The sequence below is a fragment of the Bufo bufo genome, chromosome 4 (assembly GCF_905171765.1).
Source record: "Bufo bufo chromosome 4, aBufBuf1.1, whole genome shotgun sequence".
Classification (NCBI taxonomy): Eukaryota; Metazoa; Chordata; class Amphibia; order Anura; family Bufonidae; genus Bufo; species Bufo bufo.
This window is the reverse complement of record NC_053392.1, coordinates 12,908,445-12,930,872: the sequence shown is the minus strand read 5'-3', so window position 1 is coordinate 12,930,872 and position 22,428 is coordinate 12,908,445. Positions and strand designations below refer to the sequence as shown.

The window sequence follows — 22,428 nt, the reverse complement described above, 5'->3', positions numbered from 1 at the left end:
TTGTAAAGGGTGTATCTCTGTCATGGATGGTGTAACAGAAAACAAGAAGTTACAAATAAGGATCCTAATGGCTTGATCCAAAACTAAGGAACAAAAGGGTGACCCCTTTTAAAGCCCCGAAGCTCTCCCTGTCTTCTCAGCCCTTGCAAAGATCTCAGTGATAGAAGGTTGCATGTCCACGTACCTAGACTGAATGACACCTGCAAACCTTATAATAGTGAGGGGACACGACCACCAGCTCCCTGCACTTAATACGGAGGGAGTCAGGGTCACCTAGAACCAAGCCAACAGGAAAACAACAAATACAGAAATAGACTTATCTGAAAACACAACTGTAGCAGCTTCTAGCAGAGAACACAATCCAGGATGTAATATAAACCGCAAGGTGAGGCAGTATGGGGAGGAGATATATAGGGAGGCAATCACTGCTAACAGATGACAGCTGGGAGAGGAAGGAGAGATGTCAAAACGAAAGCAAAACAAAAGAAGATCATGCAGGAGGTACTGAAGAACGTCTGTCAGAACTTCTCAAAGATCTGGTGGTGACAATCTCACACGGCCTGACCCACAATAGGCCTCAATTAAAGATTTGTTTGCCCAAAATGTCTGTATTTCAAATACCCTAATCAAACCCTTGTATATACAGGGTGTATATCACACGGCCTGACCCACAGTAGGCCTGAATTAAATATTTGTGCACCAAATGGCGGTATTTCAAATATCTGAATCTAAGGTCAAATGTATTAAGGGTGTATCTCACAATAACATCGGCATCAAAGGCTGCCAAATAAACTTTTTTTGCCCAAACAGGTGTTTAATAACTCAATATGGCAGCAGTATATAACCCAGGAATTTCAAACGTCAAGATGCTGCAAGGCCTGAAATATTGTGTATTTTGACTCAAAAAGGGTGCTTTATTAATGAAAGAATATAAGCCCTGTATATACAGGGTGTATCTCACACGGTCTGACCCACAGTAGGCCTCAATTAAAGATTTGTGCACCAAATGGCGGTATTTCAAATATCAGAAACTAACCCAAATGTATTAAGGGTGTATCTCACAATGACATCTGCATCAAAGGCTGCCAAGTAAAAAAAATTTGCCCAAACGAGTGTTTGTTTAATAACTGATGCTGCAAGGCCTGAAAAAAGTGTTTTTTGGCAAAAAAGTGTGTTTTTAAAACCCCAGAAAATAATGGGTGTATTTCTAGCTTAAATTGCACACTGACTAATACAGATGTTGTAGATTGCAAAAAAGTGTTTTTTTTTTGGTAACAGAATATGAAAGCTGTATATATTAAACTTGAATTTAACACTTGCAGATCAGGAAAATAGTGGTTTTTGGCCAAAAAGTGCGTTTTTAAAACCCCAGAAAATGAAGGCTGTATTTCTAGCTTAAATTGCACACTGACTAATCCAGATGTTGTAAATTGCCAAAAAAATTGGGATTTCAATGTCCCAAAAGCTTAGATGCAGTGCTGGTGCACTGAGCTTGCATAAAATGGCAGCCGCCGCCGCCCACCTGACTTATTAAAAAGTTTTGTTTTTTTCGGTCACTGGGCTCAGGGCAGGATAAAAAAATTGTTCCCTGCGCCCACAAAACACAATGTATGTAGATCGCCGAGTTAGATTCAGATTTTGAGCAAAGACTCTCTCCTATTCTTTCCCTGAAATCACCAGCAGCATCCTCTCCCTACACTAAGCACAGCAGAGTGACGTGCAGCGCTACGTGTCTCCAGCTTATATAGAGCCTGGGTCACATGCTGCTCTGGCCAATCACAGACATGCCATTAGTAGGCATGGCTGTGATGGCTTCTAAGGTCAGACAGTTAAACGCCAAGAAAGCGCCGAACACCTTTTACTGAAATGTTCGGGTTCGGGGTCCAAAAATCCTAAAGTTCGGTATGAACCCGAACTTTACAGTTCAGGTTCGCTCAACCCTACTAAATCTTTCCCTTACTGTTTGGGTGGTGCGGCTTATATATTGTAGTCCGCAAGGGCACTCCAACATATAGACCACATTCCTGGAATTGCTGTTCATATGATGCTTGAGGGACATAGATTCCCCAGTGTTGGCGACAAACACTACATTGACATTATCCGAAATGCTATTGCAGCACATGCAGCGTTTAGATCTGCATTTAAAGGAACCTATGTCTGGACCTATAGTATTGTCGTTAGTGGAATCCCACTGGGTGGTCAGTTTTGGACAGGAGGGTGCCAATATATTTTTCAAAGTGTGAGCGTGACGAAACGTGATATTAGGTCTACTCGGGATGGTTTTACCGATAACTGGATCTCAGTGGAGAATGGACCAATTTTTTGTACAATCACTTTTATAGAATTATGAAGGGAGTTGTACCTGGTAAAAAAGTTCAACTGTGTTACGACTACCCCTAAAACGGAACCACGATACACACAGTTGAACATTTTTACCAGGTACAACTCCCTTCATAATTCTATAAAAGTGATTCTACAAAAACATTGGTCCATTCTCCACCGAGTAAACCTAATATCACGTTTCGTCAGTTGATTGGATCATTTACAGACACTTTGCGTTCTCATCCTTTATCCAATCCATATTTGTGGTAGGGGCTGAGGTGTACATTGGCGTGGAGTCGGGAGGGATGCCTATCACCCTCCAAGATCTATCTGGCTGAACTGTGCCTGGAGCCAGTGCGGGGTAGGCCTGAATAAGTGGGCCACCCAAGAGAGTGGAATGAAAGAAAGAAGGGTCGGGAGGATGGGGCATGAAGCGACCGTCCTCAGGGTGAGGTCGCGTGAGGAGATATAGCCAGCAGCCCCGCCCACAAATACAGGCTGTAACCAGCCTTAATACTTGTGGTAGGGGCTGAGGTGTACATTGGCGTGGAGTCGGGAGGGATGCCTATCACCCTCCAAGATCTATCTGGCTGAACTGTGCCTGGAGCCAGTGCGGGGTAGGCCTGAATAAGTGGGCAAGAAGACTACCCACGCTGTAGGAGGGAAATAGTTAATTAAACCGAACGACACGGGAGGTAACAAGGGCCTGAGTGATTCAGGCCGGAGCTGGGCTGTTGAATGACCTGAGCGATTCGGGAAGGCACTGGGTAGTTAGTAACGCGACGGTCCAGATGACGGCGGAAGAGCAAGCTTGGGTGATCCAGGATGAGAGAGGCAACGTGGGCCTGGGCGATCCAGGATGAGAGAGGCAACGTGGGCCTGGGTGACCCAGGATGACTGAGGAAGAGCGAGCCTGGGTGATCCAGGATGACGGAGGCAGAGCGAGCCTGGGTGATCCAGAATGACAGAGACAGAGCGAGCCTGGACAACCTAGAATAACCGAAACGGAGCGAGCCTGGGCGATCCAGGAAGACAGAGGCAGAGCGAGCCTGGGCGATCCAGGATGACCGAGGTAGGGCGAGCCTAGGAGATCCTAGATGACGGAGGCAGAGCGAGCCTGGGCGAACCAGGATGACAGAGGCAGAGTGAGCCTGGGTGATGCCGAATTACAGAGACAGGGCGAGCCTGAGCGATCCAGGGTGACAGGATCAGAGCGAGCCTGGGCGATCCAGGGAGACAGGAGCAGAGCGAGCCTGGGCGATCCAGGATGGCAGGAGCAGAGCGAGCCTGGGCGATCCAGGATGGCAGGAGCGGAGCGAGCCTGGGCGATCCAGGAAAACAGGAGTAGAGCGAGCCTGGGCGATCCAGGATGTCAGGAGCAGAGCGAGCCTGGGCGATCCAGGATGTCAGGAGAAGAGCGAGCCTGGACGATCCAGGATGACAGGAGCAGAACGAGCCTGGGTGATCCAGGAAGACAGAGGCAGAGCGAGCCTGGGCGATCCAGGATGACCGAGGTAGGGCGAGCCTGGGCGATCCAGGAAGACAGAGGCAGAGCGAGCCTGGGCGATCCAGGATGACCGAGGTAGGGCGAGCCTAGGAGATCCTAGATGACGGAGGCAGAGCGAGCCTGGGCGAACCAGGATGACAGAGGCAGAGTGAGCCTGGGTGATGCCGAATTACAGAGACAGGGCGAGCCTGAGCGATCCAGGGTGACAGGATCAGAGCGAGCCTGGGCGATCCAGGGAGACAGGAGCAGAGCGAGCCTGGGCGATCCAGGATGTCAGGAGCAGAGCGAGCCTGGGCGATCCAGGATGTCAGGAGCAGAGCGAGCCTGGGCGATCCAGGATGTCAGGAGCAGAGCGAGCCTGGGCGATCCAGGATGTCAGGAGCAGAGCGAGCCTGGGCGATCCAGGATGGCAGGAGCGGAGCGAGCCTGGGCGATCCAGGAAAACAGGAGTAGAGCGAGCCTGGGCGATCCAGGATGTCAGGAGCAGAGCGAGCCTGGGCGATCCAGGATGTCAGGAGAAGAGCGAGCCTGGACGATCCAGGATGACAGGAGCAGAACGAGCCTGGGTGATCCAGGAAGACAGGAGCAGAGCGGGCCTGGGCGATCCAGGATGACAGGAGCAGAGCGAGCCTGGGCGAACCAGGATGGCAGGAGCAGAGCGAGCCTGGGCGGTCCAGGATGACAGGCGTGGAGCGAGCCTGGGCGATCCAGGACGACAGAACGAGCCAGGGCGATCCTGGATGACAGGGGTAGAGCGGCAGGATGATAGAGACAGAGCGAGCCTGGGCCAGCCAGGATAACCGAAACAGAGAGAGCCTGGGCGATCCAGGAAGACAACGGCAGAGCGAGCCTGGGCGATCCAGGACGACCGAGGCAGTGCGAGCCTGGATGATCCTGGATGGCAGAGGCAGAGCGAGCCTGGGCGATCCAGGATGACAGAGACCCCAGATGACGTGGGAGTGTGTCAAGAAGCAGGGAAGACAGACAGAAGGCGGATGCATGATAGTGACAATGCGCGCCTGAAGGACTCAGGAACCTGATGAGCAGCTACCTGGCTGACCTGGAAGACTGGATATAAGACAGTACTGCAGTCCTGTTCATGTTTGAAAAAACTTATCAGCACTCAAGTATAGACAACAAGCAAAAATCAGCACCCAGGTGTAACACGGCGGTGCCACACGCATGTGCACAGGAGGGCGGCGCGGGACAGTTTGTGCCAAACCTGAGCATGAGAGGACGGCACTACAGCGGTGCCACACGCATGCGCCCAGGAGGGCGGCAGACACAGCCGCCAGGCACGTGTGCACAGGAGGGTGGCACCACGCCACTGCGCCATAAACAAATGCACAGGCCCCCTGGTAGACATACGGTGTGATGCACATGTGCAGGAGGCGGCATAGCAGGTGTCACAGACATGTGCATAAGAGGGCGGCATAACACGGCCGAGCCGTATAAAACGTGGTGTAATGCACATGCCTGCTGGTAGCACACAAATCATACAGAGGCAAATTTTTATTTTATTTTTTTTAACATTTCCATCTCGCTGAGAGCAAACAAAATGAGTTGGGCTGCATAATGAAACGAGGTGAACGTGAGCTAGTGATGGAGGGGGCTTAGACACTTGCGGCGCAGGCTGAGCCCAGCGGGAAAGAACCGCCCCCCTGAAGCGCCGTGGAGCCGGTCCCGCCTAACCCTAACCGCGGACAATCGGAACATACCTGATATGAGGAGGCTCCCCCGACTGGCCGGGCCCGGCTGGGTGCCGGACGAGCGCTGCCCCCAGCTGAGGAAACCTGCAGAGCCGAGACTTACCCGGAAGTGACGCGCCGCGAACCAGAAGTGACGGGACGGACCGAGGAAGCAAGCATGAAGCGACCGTCCTCAGGGTGAGGTCGCGTGAGGAGATATAGCCAGCAGCCCCGCCCACAAATACAGGCTGTAACCAGCCTTAATACATATGTATTACACTCTATCCCTATCCGTTCCTCTTTTTCCATTTAATATACCTCTGACCTCTAACCATCGGGTTTACTGGCCCTAGACGCCCCCGTTAGGACCTGAAGCCGCATATCGCCCTTCATGCATTCCACAGTTGGAACGCAAGTCCGCCACCTGACATCACATGACCGGAAGTGAATCTCCGGCCCGTACATCTAGACCCCGAAACTACCTACAGAAGCGGGGGTGAAACTCCGAACATAGCTGGGCAGTCACCCGTGCGGACATACTAATTAATTAGGTGTCCACATGTATTTTCCCTAGGGGCAGTTTTAAATTAATGTGAATATAAGCAATAAACATGCGTTCCACGGATGGAAGTTCTGGAACGCACTTCCGGTTCCGGGACACAGGACCGGGAGGAAGCGATCCACCACGTGGAGATTTCTCCTCCTCCTTTTTTATGCGACCATCTATAAAAAGCTGCTCTGTATATATGCTCCTGAGGAAGGGGTTGTCTATGCACCGAAACGCGTCAAGCTAATCTAATAAAAGCTACCTTGTGCAACGTCTGAAGTCCTGTCAGTCATCAATCAATCAACAGGACGACAAGGGGAACTTACATTCTACAGGCGACCTCGGCGAGGGGGGGTTTCCTGGCGTTGTGTCTTGAGCTTTATCTTATGCCCCCCCCCCCCTGGTGAAGTGAGTAAAACACGATTGCGTGTATATGTATAATCTGTTAAATAATACAGCGAACATACTCACTTTGATGATTATTGTTTTTATGCAAGAACACATTTTTTTATCTTTATTTCTTATTGGCTATACACCGTTTGGTCTTCTTTATTTCCGGGGAGGCACTACAAGCCTCTATCAGTGGTATCAAACTCTCATTAATCCTCTTTCAATACTTGGCGCTCCACCAGCTTTTCTTCCCCTCTTTTTTCGTGCATTTTAATGCTGTACAGAGACAGGTCTCCATACAGCATTAAAGTTTTGAAACAAATCGACTTTGGATCTTGGATCTGAAGCTCGATTCGCTAACCTCTCCCTATGATTAATGCACCAGAACTTTAAACTTCAGTAAAGAATTGTTTGCTGTTAACTCATTATTTCTATCCTACAGTTGCACTGAAGGGACCCTGCCTCGCACCTTAAAACATCAACATCAAGGGCACCTAGACCGCCATTAGGCAAGAGAACTCCAGAATCAGAGTGTGTCCTGACGGGAAGAACCTATGTGCCCTTCCCATCACTACACACTGGCCCAGAGAGCTTCAGAAAACCGTGAGTACGACTACTGCACCATCCAGCCACCCACCCTACGGCCTGGTGTCACGGATGGTGTTGCAGAAAGCTGGTACATAAATAAACATCCGACTGGCTTGATCCCAAACTAAGGAGCATATGGGTGAGCCCTTTAAAACTCCTAGAGCTCTCCCTGACTGCTATGCCCATGCATAGGTCTTTATGGTAGACGATTGCATGCCCTCGTACCTTATACTATGTGACACCTGAAAACCCTATAATAGTGAGGGGACACGACCACCGGCTCCCTGCACTTAATACGGATGGAGTCAGGATCACCTACAATCAAGCCAACAAGGAAACACAAATAAAGGAAATAGACTTATCTGAGGAATCAGGAGAAGCAGCCTCCAGCAGTGAACAACTCATCCAGGAAGTAGTATAAACCGCAAAGTGAGGCAGTATGGGAGGGATTATAAAGGGAGACAATCAGTGCAAATAGGTGACAGCTGGGAGAAGGAAAGGAGATTAGAAAGTGAAACCAAAACTAAGAACCTCATGCAACAGGTAGAGAAGAACGTCTGCCAGATCTTCTCACAGAGCTGGCGGTGACACCCGGCCTCTGAAAACACTTCAGAGCCGTACATCTACTGCTAGAAGACACGTCCGCTCTGACAGGACCACAAACTGGAGGAGGAGAGAGAAGAGCCCGGTGATCCCACCTTCTTCTCCGGTCACACATAGCACCTTGTGTCTTCTCTGCTTGTGGAGTGACTAGAGGATCCCAGACATGAAGGGAGGAGAACTACTGGAATAAGGTGTTCACACCATGTCTGAGCCTTCCTTCAGAGGTAGATATCAGGAGGGTTTCCTAAAGTAGATCTCTGATAGAAGGAGGTGACGTCTCCCCTGTACAGTCCTATCATTCTATATAGTCACACAGGGGCAGACGTCACCCATAAGCCCCATGTATACGGCACGGCGCAGGTTTTCCTGCAGGATCCTCTGTATAGAATAGTGTCATCTACTGTACCGGCCGATGGAGGCCAAGAGGACACTATATCTGTCAGGAGGATGGAGCCTATGGAGAAGTGTGATGTATATGGGAAATGTAGGCTCTAACGTGATGTGACCGGAGAATAACATGTGGAGCTCCTACATTACATGTCATTACACACGTGTACACACAGCACATGACCGGACTGAGGCTCTAACACGGCCTCTTCTCACCTCGTCTCTTCTTACCTGGTGATGTCAGAGGCCGGGGAGCCTCCATCATGGCCTCCTTGTACAGATCCTTGTGTCCTTCTATGTACTCCCACTCTTCCATGGAGAAATAGACCACCACATCCTGACACCTTACAGGAACCTGACAACACAATGACACCGTCATCACCCAGACCCCTCCAGTGCTGTTACTGGAGAATTTCCCAGCATTCCCAGCAGTGTCACCTCTCCAGTCAGCAGCTCCATCATCTTGTGGGTGAGTTCTAGGATCTTCTGCTCATGTATCAGGGGGGGAGGCTCTGTGATGGGGGTCCTGCTCCACCCTCCTGACTCATGGATGATGGGAGTCCCTCCCGATGTCTTGTTCACTATGGTGTAATCCTGTGGATGGAGAGAGACACTTAGGGAAAGAAATTCCTTCCTGACTCCAGATCTACACTCAGAATCCCTCCCTGGATCATGGCCCCATCTCCAGTAATCTAGTCACTAGAAGCTGGAATATTATTACCCTCCAGGCCCCTTCTGGACTCTTCTAGAGAATCCCCCCTGACTCCTTCCTCTGGCAGAGAGCTCTATAGTCTCACTGCTCTTACAGTAAAGACTCCTCTTCTATGTTGGTGGAGAAACCTTCTTTCCTCTAGATGTAGTGGAGGCCTCCTTGTTATAGTCCAGCATCATCTAGATGTCAGACTAGTGGTAGAAATCCTCCCTCCAGGCCACACTCCGGCCATCTCCTCCTCTGCTTCCTCTCCTCCTGGGTACAACGTGCCTACTTACCTTCTCATGGCTCCTACAACATGACTATTGGTCTCCATGATCCATCACTGACCATACTGGTGGCTGATCTTCAGGTTCTCCATCACTTGGAAGGTCTGAAGGCCGTTCTCCAGGACCCTGGACTCTTCCTATCACTTCCTATGATGGATTCTCCTTCCCGATGTCTGACTTGTTACAGAATACAATAAAGAGGAGAGAAATCTAGAAAAGTTTACCTCTCCGCTCAGCAGGGAGATGATCTCCAAGGTGAGGTCTAATATTCTTCTGCTGATCTCCTTCCTGTCCATCCTTGGTGGTCATTCAGGAGAAGAGGAGAGAACTGGAGGAGCTGGAGGCTTCTAGTACTGCAGGCGCCTTTATGAGGAGAGGAGAGGCTGGAAATCCTCCAGGGACAAGAGCATTAGTGAGATCCAGAACCGCACTTACTGCTGCTGGAGAGACCCCTCTTCTCAGAGCCCCCAGCACCGGGGATAAAGGGGGATTCTGGAGAAATGGCTGATACCAGAGAGAAGAAGAGGCTCCAGACACCACAGCAGTGACTACCGACCAGGACCTGCTCTGTATCTGCTGCACTGCAAGAGCTGAAGGACCTGGGATGACGTCACCGTCATGTGATCAGTGCAGGGGGCGGAGCTCAGCAGTGAAGTGGTAGAGAAGGACCTGGGATGACGTCACCATCATGTGATCAGTGCAGGGGGTGGTGCTCAGCAGTGGACAGAAAAATTGGTGGTGAGGACCTGTGATGATGTCACCATCATGTGATCAGGAGGGGGTTGAGCTAAGCAGTAGAGAAGTCATAGTGAAGGACCTGTGATGACATCACAACCATGTGACCATATTCCTGTGAGGGAGGGGAAGTTCTGGAGATGTTTTCACAGGAGGAGATGAAGGTGTGATGCTCTGCAGGGACCGGGGGGAGCTCTGTGTGCATGGGAAGCAAAGATGTAGAGGGGTTTTGGAAACTTGGCATATATTTTACTGGGAGAAAGGCGGAATACCTTTTCTAGCTCACGTTACGCTGCACGATTACAGTGACACCACATTTCTATAGATTTATGGGTTTTGTTTTTACGACATTCCCCATGAGATAAAACTGACCTGTTCTCTTCATTCTCTGGGTCAGTACGATTACAGCGATACTACATGTACATTTATAAGGTTTTCTTGTGTTTTAATACTGAAAAAAAAATTAAACCTTTGGAAGACAAAAACAAATAATTCTCGTCATCGCCATATTCTGACCCGCAACATTTTGTTATCGTTATGTCTAAGGAGCTGAGTGAGGGCTCTTTTATTGTAATTTTTATAGATACCATCTTGGAATATGTTTGATTTTTTGATCACTTTTTAGTTAATTTTTTTCAGAGGTGAAGTGAATTAGATTAGCCATATTACATAAACATTTTTATATTTTAATAGTAAGGGCATTTTCAGATGCAGTGATGACTATGATGTTTATTTTTTTAATTATTGATCTTTATTCTGGGGAAAGGGGGCGTTTTTTGTTTTTTTTTTAAACTTTTTTTTTTGTACTTTTTTCCCTACATTTTTTAGGCCACTTCTATATATCAATAGAAATTAATCCATTGAAAATAGATTTAGTAAATTGCAATCTAGTGCTGCCATCTGCAGGCCTACATTGGATTATACATGTGAAAGTCATCGGAACCTCCAGCAGGCTCCAGCCTTTCACATCCAACAAACAGTTCCCCCACTAGCCGTGTGAGGGAGCCATTCCAGGCTCGGAAGCACAGCACTTATGGATTTTGCACTCTCAGATTCTGAGGTCACATTTGACCATTACCTGTGATCAGATTTATCACCAATCGCAGACATTAGCCCAGGGTGTCTGCTGTATGAAACAGCAGAAACTGATTTCTATGGCTCCCTTTGTGCTCGCAAGTGAGCACCATTTTTACATGTACAATGGAGTTCTGGAAGGGGTTAAATCTAAGGTGTCTATGAAGCTTCTTTTCTCCAACAGATCTGTTTCCATACAGAACGTCTCACTTTTGACAAATGAGTTTAGATATCTGAGGTCCAGAACTTGCCATTCAGCTATGGTACTAAGAACAGGGAATACTCCTTCGACCTTTTGATGACAGAGGCACTTCTTAATAAATTGTGTAATAGCTGATAGGAGTAGGAGCCCAACGTTCCTTCGAATAGAAACATGAGGACTGGAAAATTCAGTTCTGAAGGACAAAGGAAACCTAAGGTGTAACCGTTTAAAATTATATTGACAACCCAACGGTCTAACCCTCGATTTAACCAGGAGGAGGTGAATATAATGCCAGTCTTCTGCCCACTGGCATTTCCTTGTGTCAGAAATTGTAATCCCTCATTCACATATCAGTGTTTCGGTCAGTGATTTCTATCAGTGATTGTGAGCCAAAACCAGGATGGAGGTATAAGGGAAAGATCTGCACCTGTTCTCTGTTTAGATCCGCACCTGGTTTTGGCTCAAAAGTACTGATGGAAATCATTGACCGAACACAGACGTGTGAATGAGGCATAAGGTGTTGCTAAGTAAGGATTGTCTCCTCTTTGAGGGTTCATACCTCTCTCCACCTCCTGTTCCCTGGTTCTAGGAACTCAGGTGTGTGATGTGGAAACTCTTGTCAGAAAATCTTCTGGACCTGTGAAGAAATGGCAAGGTCTTATCCTTTTTTATCAGATAGTCTCTCGAATAGTCTGTCCAGTTCCTCACCAAACAATCTTCCAGGTTTAAATCCCATAGCACATAGGGCATTTTTAATGTCACGTCTGATGCTCAGGGCTTCAATCAGACCAGCTCCTGACCTGCTCTGGACATATTTCTCACAATTCAATGCCTTGAATTGGGACAACACATGACAAACACAAGCAGCTAGAGATCTATATTTGAAGGACCTTAGTAATTTGTCCCTAGTGATGTTGTCTTGGATGTCATCTTGAAGTTGAAACAGCCAAACCCTCATTGCCTTAGCTACAAATGCGGCAGTTATCGACACTTGAGCTGAGCTATATAAAGTCTCTTCAACCATCTCTGTTTTATGATCTAAGGGATCCTTCAGACTGGCACCATCTTCTGATAGTACACCCGTTTTTCTAGTCCAGAGGACAGATCATCACTATCATGACACTGCACAACCCCTTCAAAATTTTGGGGAAGAAAACTTTGAAAGTATAATAATGACCTAAAAAAATATTGGTTAAAAGATGCAACCCCAAGTGTAATCATTGTTCATTTTGCACATGCATGCATATAGGAAAGACAATACATGTGTGCCAGGTGGTTTCCTGTAGGTGTGATATCACTGTGCACCTGCACAACAAGGTTTTTTAGAATTGATAATCAGAACAGAGGAATTAGGACCCTGTGGATTGAATGACAGGAACAATCACTGCTCTTTCTTGTAGACTGTAAAGGTGGCCATACACATCAGTCTAAAGTTGATCAAAACGGAAGATTTCAACCAAACGGAATATTCGTTGGGTGAAATTTAACAACAAACAATCGTTTTAGCCGACTGATGACATCCCATCATCGTCTCAAAAGAAGTTGGCCGTGTTTGAAAATTTCAGCCAGTAGTCAGATAAAAAAGTGGGGATGAAAGATCTTTTTTTGGAAGAATGTTCCCTGAATTATCTTTCATCCATCGCCCTGTTTCACTTAATATGTATGGCCAGTCTGAACAACTGTAATGTTAGTGAAGTGTAGTAATCAGTGACGGTCTAAAGGTGGCCACATTAGTCTTTTGTCAGCCGAACCCACTGAGAACAGCAGGTTTGGCTGCACAAATCACTGCAAAAAATGCACCAAAATGATACGCAACTGACAATACTAGCTAATTCCTCAGGCCGATGTTAAAAGCTGAGAACTTTGCCAATATCTTCCATTTTGTGTAAGATGTTCTTGTGGTGCATGTGGTCCGCCCCGGCATCCTCCGTTGTACGCATTTATTGCTGGGGATTGCTGTTGTCTGCGGACCGCATGCGGAGGAATTGCTCCCCCGGTTATAGACACGCTACAGTGTCTGGGTTTGGAGCATTTTTACCCGTTTAGGCCACTTTTTTTGTTTAGGTTTGGCTGCCCCCTTAATATGTTTGGCGAGCTTCTGACTCTCCCCCTCCCCCCCCACAGATGATGTCAGAGGAGAAAAGGATCTGCTGAAATGAAATGTTTTGCTTTTGTTCTTTAGTGACATAAGCTGCCACCAGAATCTGTCTGGCGGCGTCTCTCTCCACTGTCCCCACAGAATACACAGACCTGTTCGGCCAAGCTGAAGCCTGGGGGGATTTGGGAGAGATAGCTGTTGGTTGACACCTATTGAATGTGTATGAGCAGTTTCAAAGCCCAAGTGCATTGGATGCTTTGTTGTGGAGAAATTTGACCATCCAGTGAGGCATTTAATTTCTGACATGTCTGCAAACCGCTTGTTCACTAGATGATTGTTCAACTACCAACCAACCTCTGTGTAATGTGTATGACCACCTTGTTTATGCTAATAAGAGTGTTTTATACATGATCTTTGATATCTTTTCATCTGGAACTATCTGTTGAATATTTAGTGATGTTTTGTAATTAAGATAAGACACATGGCAGGGGACTTAACAGCATAGCCACTGTATTCCAGTAGACCTTGAGAAAGCATTGGAGGACACAAAGAAAATTGCACCTTAAAAATGTTTGATGACAGAAACTTCACCCATCTACATCCTCGGAGCAACCTTGCCCTAAACAGAGTGGAGACCAAATGAAAATCCCTATAATCCTTAAAAACCTTAAAGTAAGCCCACTCCCAGAGGAATTTGAAGAAACAAGCTTCACCGCTTGAAACTTGCAATTTGCAAAAAACAATGGAGACAACACTCTACTTCCACCAAGATTGCACCCACGTCACGAATAACCTGGACCTGCTTGTGTCATTAGATGCATCACCAAAAGGGGCAGGCTTCAAGAACCAGTTGAATGTGGCCGTCAAGCTTACTGCCAGGAAGCAAACCACATGCCAATCTAGAAAGGAGTCAAAAAGGTTCATGAACCTTAATGAACCAGTACGCTCCATCAAAGCAAAACTAAACATGAAAAAATACCAAACCTGACACAAGGAAGAATGCCACCCGTCCAGCAAAGTAGTAGAAGGGGGGAGTGGCTTGGTGGGCCTTTTAATTTTTCATCATGTGAATTACCAGCAGCCGGAGACTTAACTGTTCTTGTGTTCTGCTGTGTAGGACGGCCAAGAAAACTGGAATTTCAAGATGTTTTTATTTGAAAAGTCACAAAAGGTTTTTAAAGTATTACACTCTTCAACATTGAAATTTCAACATCAAGAATGAAAAGACATGGCATTATGGAAATCACAGGATCGATATACATATAAATGATATGCAACACATTCAAAACATCTCAATTTGTCTAGTATGGGGTATAAGTTCCACGTATACACACACTTACACGTCTTGGCATGCCATCAAAGAGGTTATTAATGGTGGTCTGAGGAATGTTCTACCATGCTGAATGCACTTGGGCACGCAAATCATCAAGATCCGCTGATGGCAGCTCCATTTGCAATTTCCAACCAATATCCCCAGAAGTGCTTGATGGGAGACAAGTCTGGAGACACTGCAGCCATGGTAGCACATTTACACACATCCTGCTCACAGTAGCATAAGAAATATGCAGCCTGGCACAGTTATTGAAAAATGTCTCTTGGGAGACTTTGGAGAAGTGGCCGTACCACTGGTTACATGACCGAATCATATAAAGCTGAGCTGTTAGTGTATCTATGATCACAACAATGTTATAATGTACAGAGCAGGTTGATGGGAGATGATTGTGTCAGGATCGGCTCATGTAAAATCCCTGCAGTGTGGATAGTAACACAATTATACCGTTTTTGTATTAAAGCTTTATACTTTAATGTTTAGTCCTTGTGCACTCTAGTAATCCTTAGCCTTTATAAGAATGTTATGCGTCTTCATGGAAGAATAGGAAACAACACCTCACATGTAAGAGACCAGTAGACAGTACGGCCTCATTGACATCTGTGTCTTTTGGTGAGTATCTTGTATTGGCAACAACACAGACTGCAGTACTGGAATTTACCTTTGCCAGCCCAATAGATAACAATAGATCTTGGTACTGATACCCCAAGGACTTCCAGAAGGGCTGAACTGCACAACAGACAGTTGCAAACATATCACAAATGAAACATGTTTCAACACTGGCAAAAAACTTGACACTAAAACAAAATAACCGGTGGATAGGAACTGAATGCTGTGGGTCACAGAAGGAGATAATCCATCAATGGAGTGGGTGGCAGATGTGTGGCACATGTGAAGATAGTGAATGAATGATAGTGAGCAGAAAAGAGGCAATATTGAACTTACTCTATTTGAATTTAAGTAAAAATCAGCCAGGACAACGCAACAGCAAAGCAACAGACAAAAACCAAACACAGCAAGAAATGGTGGAAATACAGTTCCCAGAATAAACATAAAACACACAGGACTATATCCAGTAAAGTCTGGATATATAAAAGGCTCATCTATCAGCGACTCCACCCTTATCAATCAGAGAAGGCCATAACCACACACAGATTCAGATACAAGGCAAACGCTCAAATAAAATTAGTACCCAGATGAACATGATGTAGACCCCTGTTGCTTGTAACATTTGTAACATGATATTTGTAAGCGAATAGAACATAGACAGAGTAGAATTTAATTAAAGGGAACCTGTCACCAGGATTTTGTGCATAGAGCTGGGGACATGGGCTGCTAGATGGCCGCTAGCACATCTGCAATATCCAGTCCCCACAGCTCTCTGCGCTTTTATAGTGTTAAAAAAACGTTTTGATCAATATGCAAATGAACCTGATATATGTCCTGTGTCTGGAGATGAGTCCAGCGGAAAGGAGCCCAGCACCGCCCCGCGTCCTCCGAATCTCCTCCTTGCTGGCTGACGTCACAGAGCTGGAGCGCTGAAATCTCGCGATGCGTGAGCTAGCGCATGTGTAGTTCGTTCCCTGTACTGATGCCAGCACAGGGAATGAACATGACGCCGACACTGCGCATACGCTAGCTCGCGCATCGCGAGATTTCAGCGCTCCAGCTCTGGTGACAGGTTTCCTTTAAGATATGGTCATGTTTTCCATGTTTTAAACCTACTCCTAAGTTTGGGTTAGAAATACAGACATTGCATACTGACCAAAATACACATATAGTATGTGAATAAGACTCTTTAATAAACACCTGCTGTAGGTTGATTTTGCCAAAGGGACATCGCTGGGTATTCAAGGCAGAGAAGGATTTGGTAGATCTATGAATATTTTGTGTAACAAATTATTACAAATTTAAGTTATTATTTTCCCCATGACCTTTATCTTTCTATACTGTACAAATGAATATAAAAACTATCAATATGTCCACCTATGTTACCTAAAAGGCTCTAAGGGAAGTCCTTCCTTTTTTGCTATGTTCCTCTGAATTCTCCTGCAGTGTGGATGGAACAGTGTCAGATGAGGGTGCCTAGAGCCCACCAGTAAAATTCATTCTGGAAGCCCACTGTACAGCTACATGCAAATATTTTCTACTCACATAGCGGCAGGCAGCAATAAGACGCTCACGATGATTCATTATGGTGATTCCTGCAAAAACTTTGAGAAGTTGGGTTCCTGGGGAAAAATGATACTGTCTGGCTTGCTTTTGTACCGAGAAGTAACCTTAACCACTGAGTTGTATGGATGTAGGCTGGCTGAGAGGCTGTAATGGGTTACTGAGGGCCCATCTTTGTCAGTGGACCACCGAGGTATTCACCTGTTTCCCTGTGGGGGAGTCCCAGCCTGGAGTCGAGGTATGAATATAGTAGGAAGCAAGGTTCATTGTGACAATTCATCTTCACTGCTCTACAGTAAACAAGGCTCTTATTTTCTTTCTAAAATCCACAATACTTTCCCTCCATTGATCCTGATCGCTGTTGACATCAGGTTAATCGAATTTGGGTGTTTTTTTCTCTATGTGAGTTTCAAAATTAGATTTTATGATGTTGTAAAACATATAGTACCTAAAGAACATCAAAATCATTTATCTCCTGTGTGATTTTTCTCATCATGTGCAACAAGACTTGACTTTTGTCTAAAATATTTCCCACATAATGAACATGAATATGGCTTCTCCCCTGTGTGAATTCTCTGATGATCTTTAAGTTTGGTTTTTGTAACAAAGCTTTTCCCGCATTCTGAACATGGATACGGCTTCTCTCCTGTGTGATATCTCAGATGTTTAACAAGATCTGATTTATTTGTAAAACCTTTCCCGCATTCTGAACATGAAAATGGCTTCTCTCCTGTGTGACTTCTCTCATGTATAACGAGACCGGGTTTATTTGAAAAACATTTTGAACACACTGAGCATGCAAATCGCTTCTCTCCTTTGTGAGTTCTCACATGTTTTGTAAGACTTGATTTACATAAAAAGCGGCTCCCACATATTGAACATGAAAATGGTTTCTCTCCAGTGTGAATTCTCTGATGTTCTTTAAGTATGGCTTTTGTTATATAATATTTACCACATTCTGAACATAAATACGGCTTCTCTCCTGTGTGTTTTCTCTGATGGGCAACAAGTACTGATTTCCTTTTAAAACTTTTCCCGCATTCTGAACATGAAAATGGCTTCTCTCCTGTGTGACTTCTCTCATGTATAACGAGATCGGGTTTATTTGAAAAACATTTTGAACACACTGCGCATGCAAATGGCTTCTCTCCTGTGTGAATTCTCTCATGTCTAAAAAGATTTGCTTTATTTGTAAAACATTTTCCACATTCTGGACATGAAAATGCTTTCTCTCCAATGTGAATTTTTCTGTGGGCATTAAGAGTGGATCTGGTTTTTAACTGTTTTCCACATTCCCCACAATTAAAACTTTTACCCCCTTCCTGCCCAATAATTATGGTAACAATCTGTGATTGGTCAGGAGCAGGTTCCTCATGATTAGGAGGATTATATGACGGGTCTGTACAGTTAAGTCCTTGATGTACATTACAGGTAATTAGGTTTTCTTCTGAAGAGCGCTGCTCGATATCTTCATCTTTTTCTTTATAGTCTACTGTTAATATGACATTTTCCTCAGAATTCTTGAGATTTTCTGTTAGGATTAAAATTAGATTTTGTATTAGGAAGAGGTTACTAAAATGAAGGGTAGTAAAGTTTTTTTTACCTTTTTTTTGGAAATAGGAGATTTATAGATGTAACTTTTGTTTAAAAAATGGAGTTTACCCCAGATGACAATGTCTGGGGTAAAATAATTTTGGGGAGATTTATCAAACTGGTGTAAAGTAGAACTGGCTTAGTGGCCCATAGCAACCAATCAGATTCCACCTTTCATTTTGTAAAGGAGCTGTCAAAAATGAAAGGCGGAGTCTGATTGGTTGCTATGGGCAACTAAGCCAGTTCTACTTTACACCAGTTTGATAAATGACCCTATTTGTATGTATTTTATTAGAATATGATTTACCTAATGAACACTTTTTATCTGAAGTTGAGACATGCAATAGAATTCCAGATGAAAAAGGGAAACGGTCTGAATAAAGTTTAAATCACAAAAAATAAATGAAAAATCTTAATTAATAACTTCTTATTAACCCTGAATGGATGACGCATATACAGTGGTCCCTCAGGATACAATGGTCTTTTCTGACCCATCGTAAGTGTAATACCTCGGAGTGGTATTACAATTTCTGCACTCCACTACTGTCTATTATGGTTAACATGAATGTCATCTTTGTATTTACTTCCAGGTCCTTCACTATTGTGCATTGATATTATTGTTATGCAACTGTTTGTTTTGTACATGTAATATGCCTGGTTCACCGGCAGGTGGCAGTGTATCTGGAAGAGAGATAGATCTATGGATAGAATGGAACTTACCATTCCATTCTCCTCCTTTTGGGCAGGAATTAGCGAGTCCTGCTGCCTACCAGAAGGGAGGGGTTGCAGTTCTAGATTGTTCCAGTTTTAGACTCCATAGTGGAGCTGAGAAGACCAGAAAGAAGTAGCAGCCAGAGGAAATTGTTCTTCGGCTGGAGCAGGAGCCACCAAAGGGGAGTAGCTTGGAGAGCATTTGGAATCCATGATAATTCACTTTACTGAGTGTCAGGAGGGGGATAACAGCCCAAGGCACCCCAATCAAAGGATACCAGAACCAACCAAAAGTCCAGTAACTAGACCCATGCAAAGTTTAGCACAGCAGAGATAAATAAATCAGAGTTATTAAGCAAGCCTGTCAGCCCAGCAGAGAAAGAGAGAAAGCAGAGTTATCAAGTTTGCCTGCCAGTTTATGCCAAAGCCTGCTGGAACCAAGAGAAAGCCTGAATGTAAGAGAAGCCTGAATATTGTCTGGAATCAAGTTTACCCAAGTAAAGCTGCTGTTAAAGTTTACCAAGGTCTGGACTCAAGTTATTCTTTATCTCCTACCTCAACTATTTCCCCTTTATTTGCTTCGGAGCCTAAGCCTGGGGTCCGTTGTACCCAGGAAGGAGCACCGTGACACATATAGGCCGCACCACACCACTCGGCATTCCACTAAACCTGGGATGCGATAGGGCCCTGGAGGGCGGCTTGTTGCATAAGCTAAAACCAGACTCCGATCCAACCAATCAAGGACATTTCTCTGGTAAAATAGCTGGATTAGATGCTCGTTAGCAGCAACTTCTGACTGTTTTATTTGTCTTAGTTATCTGCTCATTTATCTTTGATGAAATTTTGGGGCTTTGAAACCGATCACTGAAGTTTCAGTGGTTTCAATAGTGTTGAGCGAATTGAGCTTTGGATCATATTTCTCAAAACTTAGTTTTAATGCTGCATGGAGATCCATCTCCATACAGCATTCAAATGTATGCGCTCTGGCGATGGAAATTAATTATCTCTGAAGTCTCGCAAGACTTCAGTAACTAACTTCAGACTTCGATTTATGGCTGTTGGAAAGGGGAGGAGTTAAAAATGAAAATTATTTTTAAAAAGTCATCATCCTTAAGGGGTTAAAGCCGGTTACAGAAAAAATATTCAAAAACGCTATGAGAAATGGCGGGTGGATCCTCTCGAGTCGATCTAGGAGTACTAGGATGAAAGAGAGAGAAATTTCCAAACAGTATTTAGAGTCCTTGAGAGAGGTCTACGAAGATTCTATTATACATTTTGTATAAAATTGGCTTTTATGAGAATGATGAGTGTTGTAGTTGTGGAAGCCGGAAACACATGTGGTGGTGTTGCCCCCAGATGCACAGATCAGAGGGAAGTTATCAGCACCGTTACATAGTTACATAGTTAATACGGTTGAAAAAAGACAAACGTCCATCAAGTTTAACCAAGGGATAGGTGGGGACGTGAATCCCAGAAAGAAGTAAGACTCAGATTTCTACACGTTTTCATAAGCATTTATGTTTTTTACTTTTAAGAATTCGTCTAAACCCTTTTTGAAACTGTCCACTGTTCCTGCTGTGTCCACGTCCTGAGGAAGTCTATTCCACAAATTCACAGTTCTTACAGTAAAGAAGCTTTGACACTTCTGGAGACTGAACTTTTTTTTCTTCAGTCGGAGACAGCGCCCCCTTGTCTTTTGAGCACATTTTACATGGAACAGCTTTTCGCCGTATTTTTTGTATGGCCCATTTATATACTTGTCTCTTCTCAAGACTAAATAAATTCAATTATTTTAATCTTTCTTCATAACTAAGACCCTCCATGCCCCTTATCATTTTAGTCGCTCTCCTCTGTACTTTTTCCAGCTGCAGTGCATCTTTTCTATGTACTAGTGCCCAGAACTGGACTGCGTATTCCAGATGAGGCTGCACTAGCGCTTTGTAAAGTGGTAATATTACATCCCTGCCTGGCGAGTCCATGCCTCGTTTAATGCATGACAATATCTTGGTGGCCTTAGAAGCAGCTGATTGACATTGTATACCATAATTTAATCTACCATCCACAAGGACACCCAAATCCTTCTCTATAAGTGACTCTCCCAGTGCTACATCAACTAGGACATATGAAGCACAGAGATTATTACTACCAAGATGCAGAACTTTACATTTGTCCACATTGAACCTCATTTGCCAAGTTGATGTCCAATCACTCAGATTGTTTAAGTCAGCTTGTAGTTTGTGGACATCTTCCATAGACCGTACAGTTCTACACAGCTTAGTGTCATCTGCAAAAATAGATATGGTATTATTAATCCCATCCTCAATATCATTAAGAAAATAAATTAAATAATAAAAGGGCCCAGCACTGAACCTTGGGGTCACCACTTATAACCCGGGACCATCTGAATAGGAATCATTGACCACAACTCTCTGGACACGGTCCTTCAGCCAGTTTTCAATCCAATTACAAACTATACTTTCCAAGCCTATAGACCTTACTTTACTTATTAAGCGTCTATGAGGGACAGGATCAAAAGCCTTTGCAAAATCCAGAAACACTACATCCACAGCCGCCCCTCTGTCCAGGCTACTACTCACCTCCTCATAAAAACTAATCAGGTTAGTCTGACAACTTCTGTCCTTGGTAAACACATGCTGGTTATTACTTATAATATTATTTATAGTCACATACTCCAGTATATAGTCCCTTAAGATTCCTTCAAACATTTTTCCCACAACAGAAGTTAAACTTACTGGTCTATAATTACCTGTGGAGGACCTTGATCCTTTTTTGAATATGGGCACCAGCACCACGTTTGCCTTGTGCCAATCACTTGGCACTGTATCAGTCCCTAAAGAATCCTTAAAAATTATAAACAGGGGCACAGCAATGACTGAACAGAGCTCTTTAAGCACTCTTGTGTGTAATCCATCAAGACCCAGAGTTTTATTCACATTTACCCTATTTAACTTCTCTTGGACCATATCTACAGTTAGCCAATTGAGTATATTGCTGGATGTACTAACAACCCCGGCGCCACAGATATCAGCTCCTTTCTCTTCTTTTGTATATACAGAGCTAAAAAACCTATTTAGGAACTCTGCCTTTTCCTTATCTTCAGTGACTACCCCCCCCCCCCCCCTTTACTATTATTTAGGGGACCTACCTGCTCAGATCTAGGTTTTTCAGCATTTATAAATTTTAAAAACTTTTTGGGATTTGTTTTGCTTTCTTTTGCTACCTGTTGTTCGTTTTGTACCTTTGCTAATTTTATCTCCTTTTTGCAGATTTTATTAAGCCCTTTGTAATCTTCAAACGCTACAGCTGACCCCTCAGATTAGCATTTTTTAAATGCCCTTTTTTTGTCTTTTATTGCCCTATTTACAGTAGCTGTAAGCCATTGGGGTTTAATTTTAGCAGTTTATACTTGTTACCTAAAGGGATAAATTTTTAAGTGCAATTACTCAATGTGGATTTTAAGCTCTCCCATTTTTCCTCAG

General features: G+C 44.7%; 2 protein-coding genes across 2 annotated transcripts in view; both read right to left on the bottom strand.

The window, feature by feature from the left end:
- Positions 1–8,496, bottom strand: part of LOC120998363 (zinc finger protein OZF-like) — a 36,832-nt gene extending 28,336 nt beyond the window's left edge. Inside the window, exons 1-2 of the mRNA XM_040429031.1 lie at positions 8,471–8,496; positions 8,264–8,387 (exon numbers count right to left, since the gene is read on the bottom strand). Of these exons, the coding sequence (XP_040284965.1) occupies positions 8,264–8,387; positions 8,471–8,494 (148 nt within the window). The 5' untranslated portion in view covers positions 8,495–8,496. The remainder of the gene's footprint in view (positions 1–8,263; positions 8,388–8,470) is intronic.
- An 8,483-nt stretch (positions 8,497–16,979) lies between these two features.
- The window catches only part of LOC120998306 (oocyte zinc finger protein XlCOF7.1-like), a 1,981,422-nt gene continuing 1,975,973 nt past the window's right edge, over positions 16,980–22,428 (bottom strand). Inside the window, exon 19 of the mRNA XM_040428964.1 lies at positions 16,980–18,155. Within this exon, the coding sequence (XP_040284898.1) occupies positions 17,089–18,155 (1,067 nt within the window). The 3' untranslated portion in view covers positions 16,980–17,088. The remainder of the gene's footprint in view (positions 18,156–22,428) is intronic.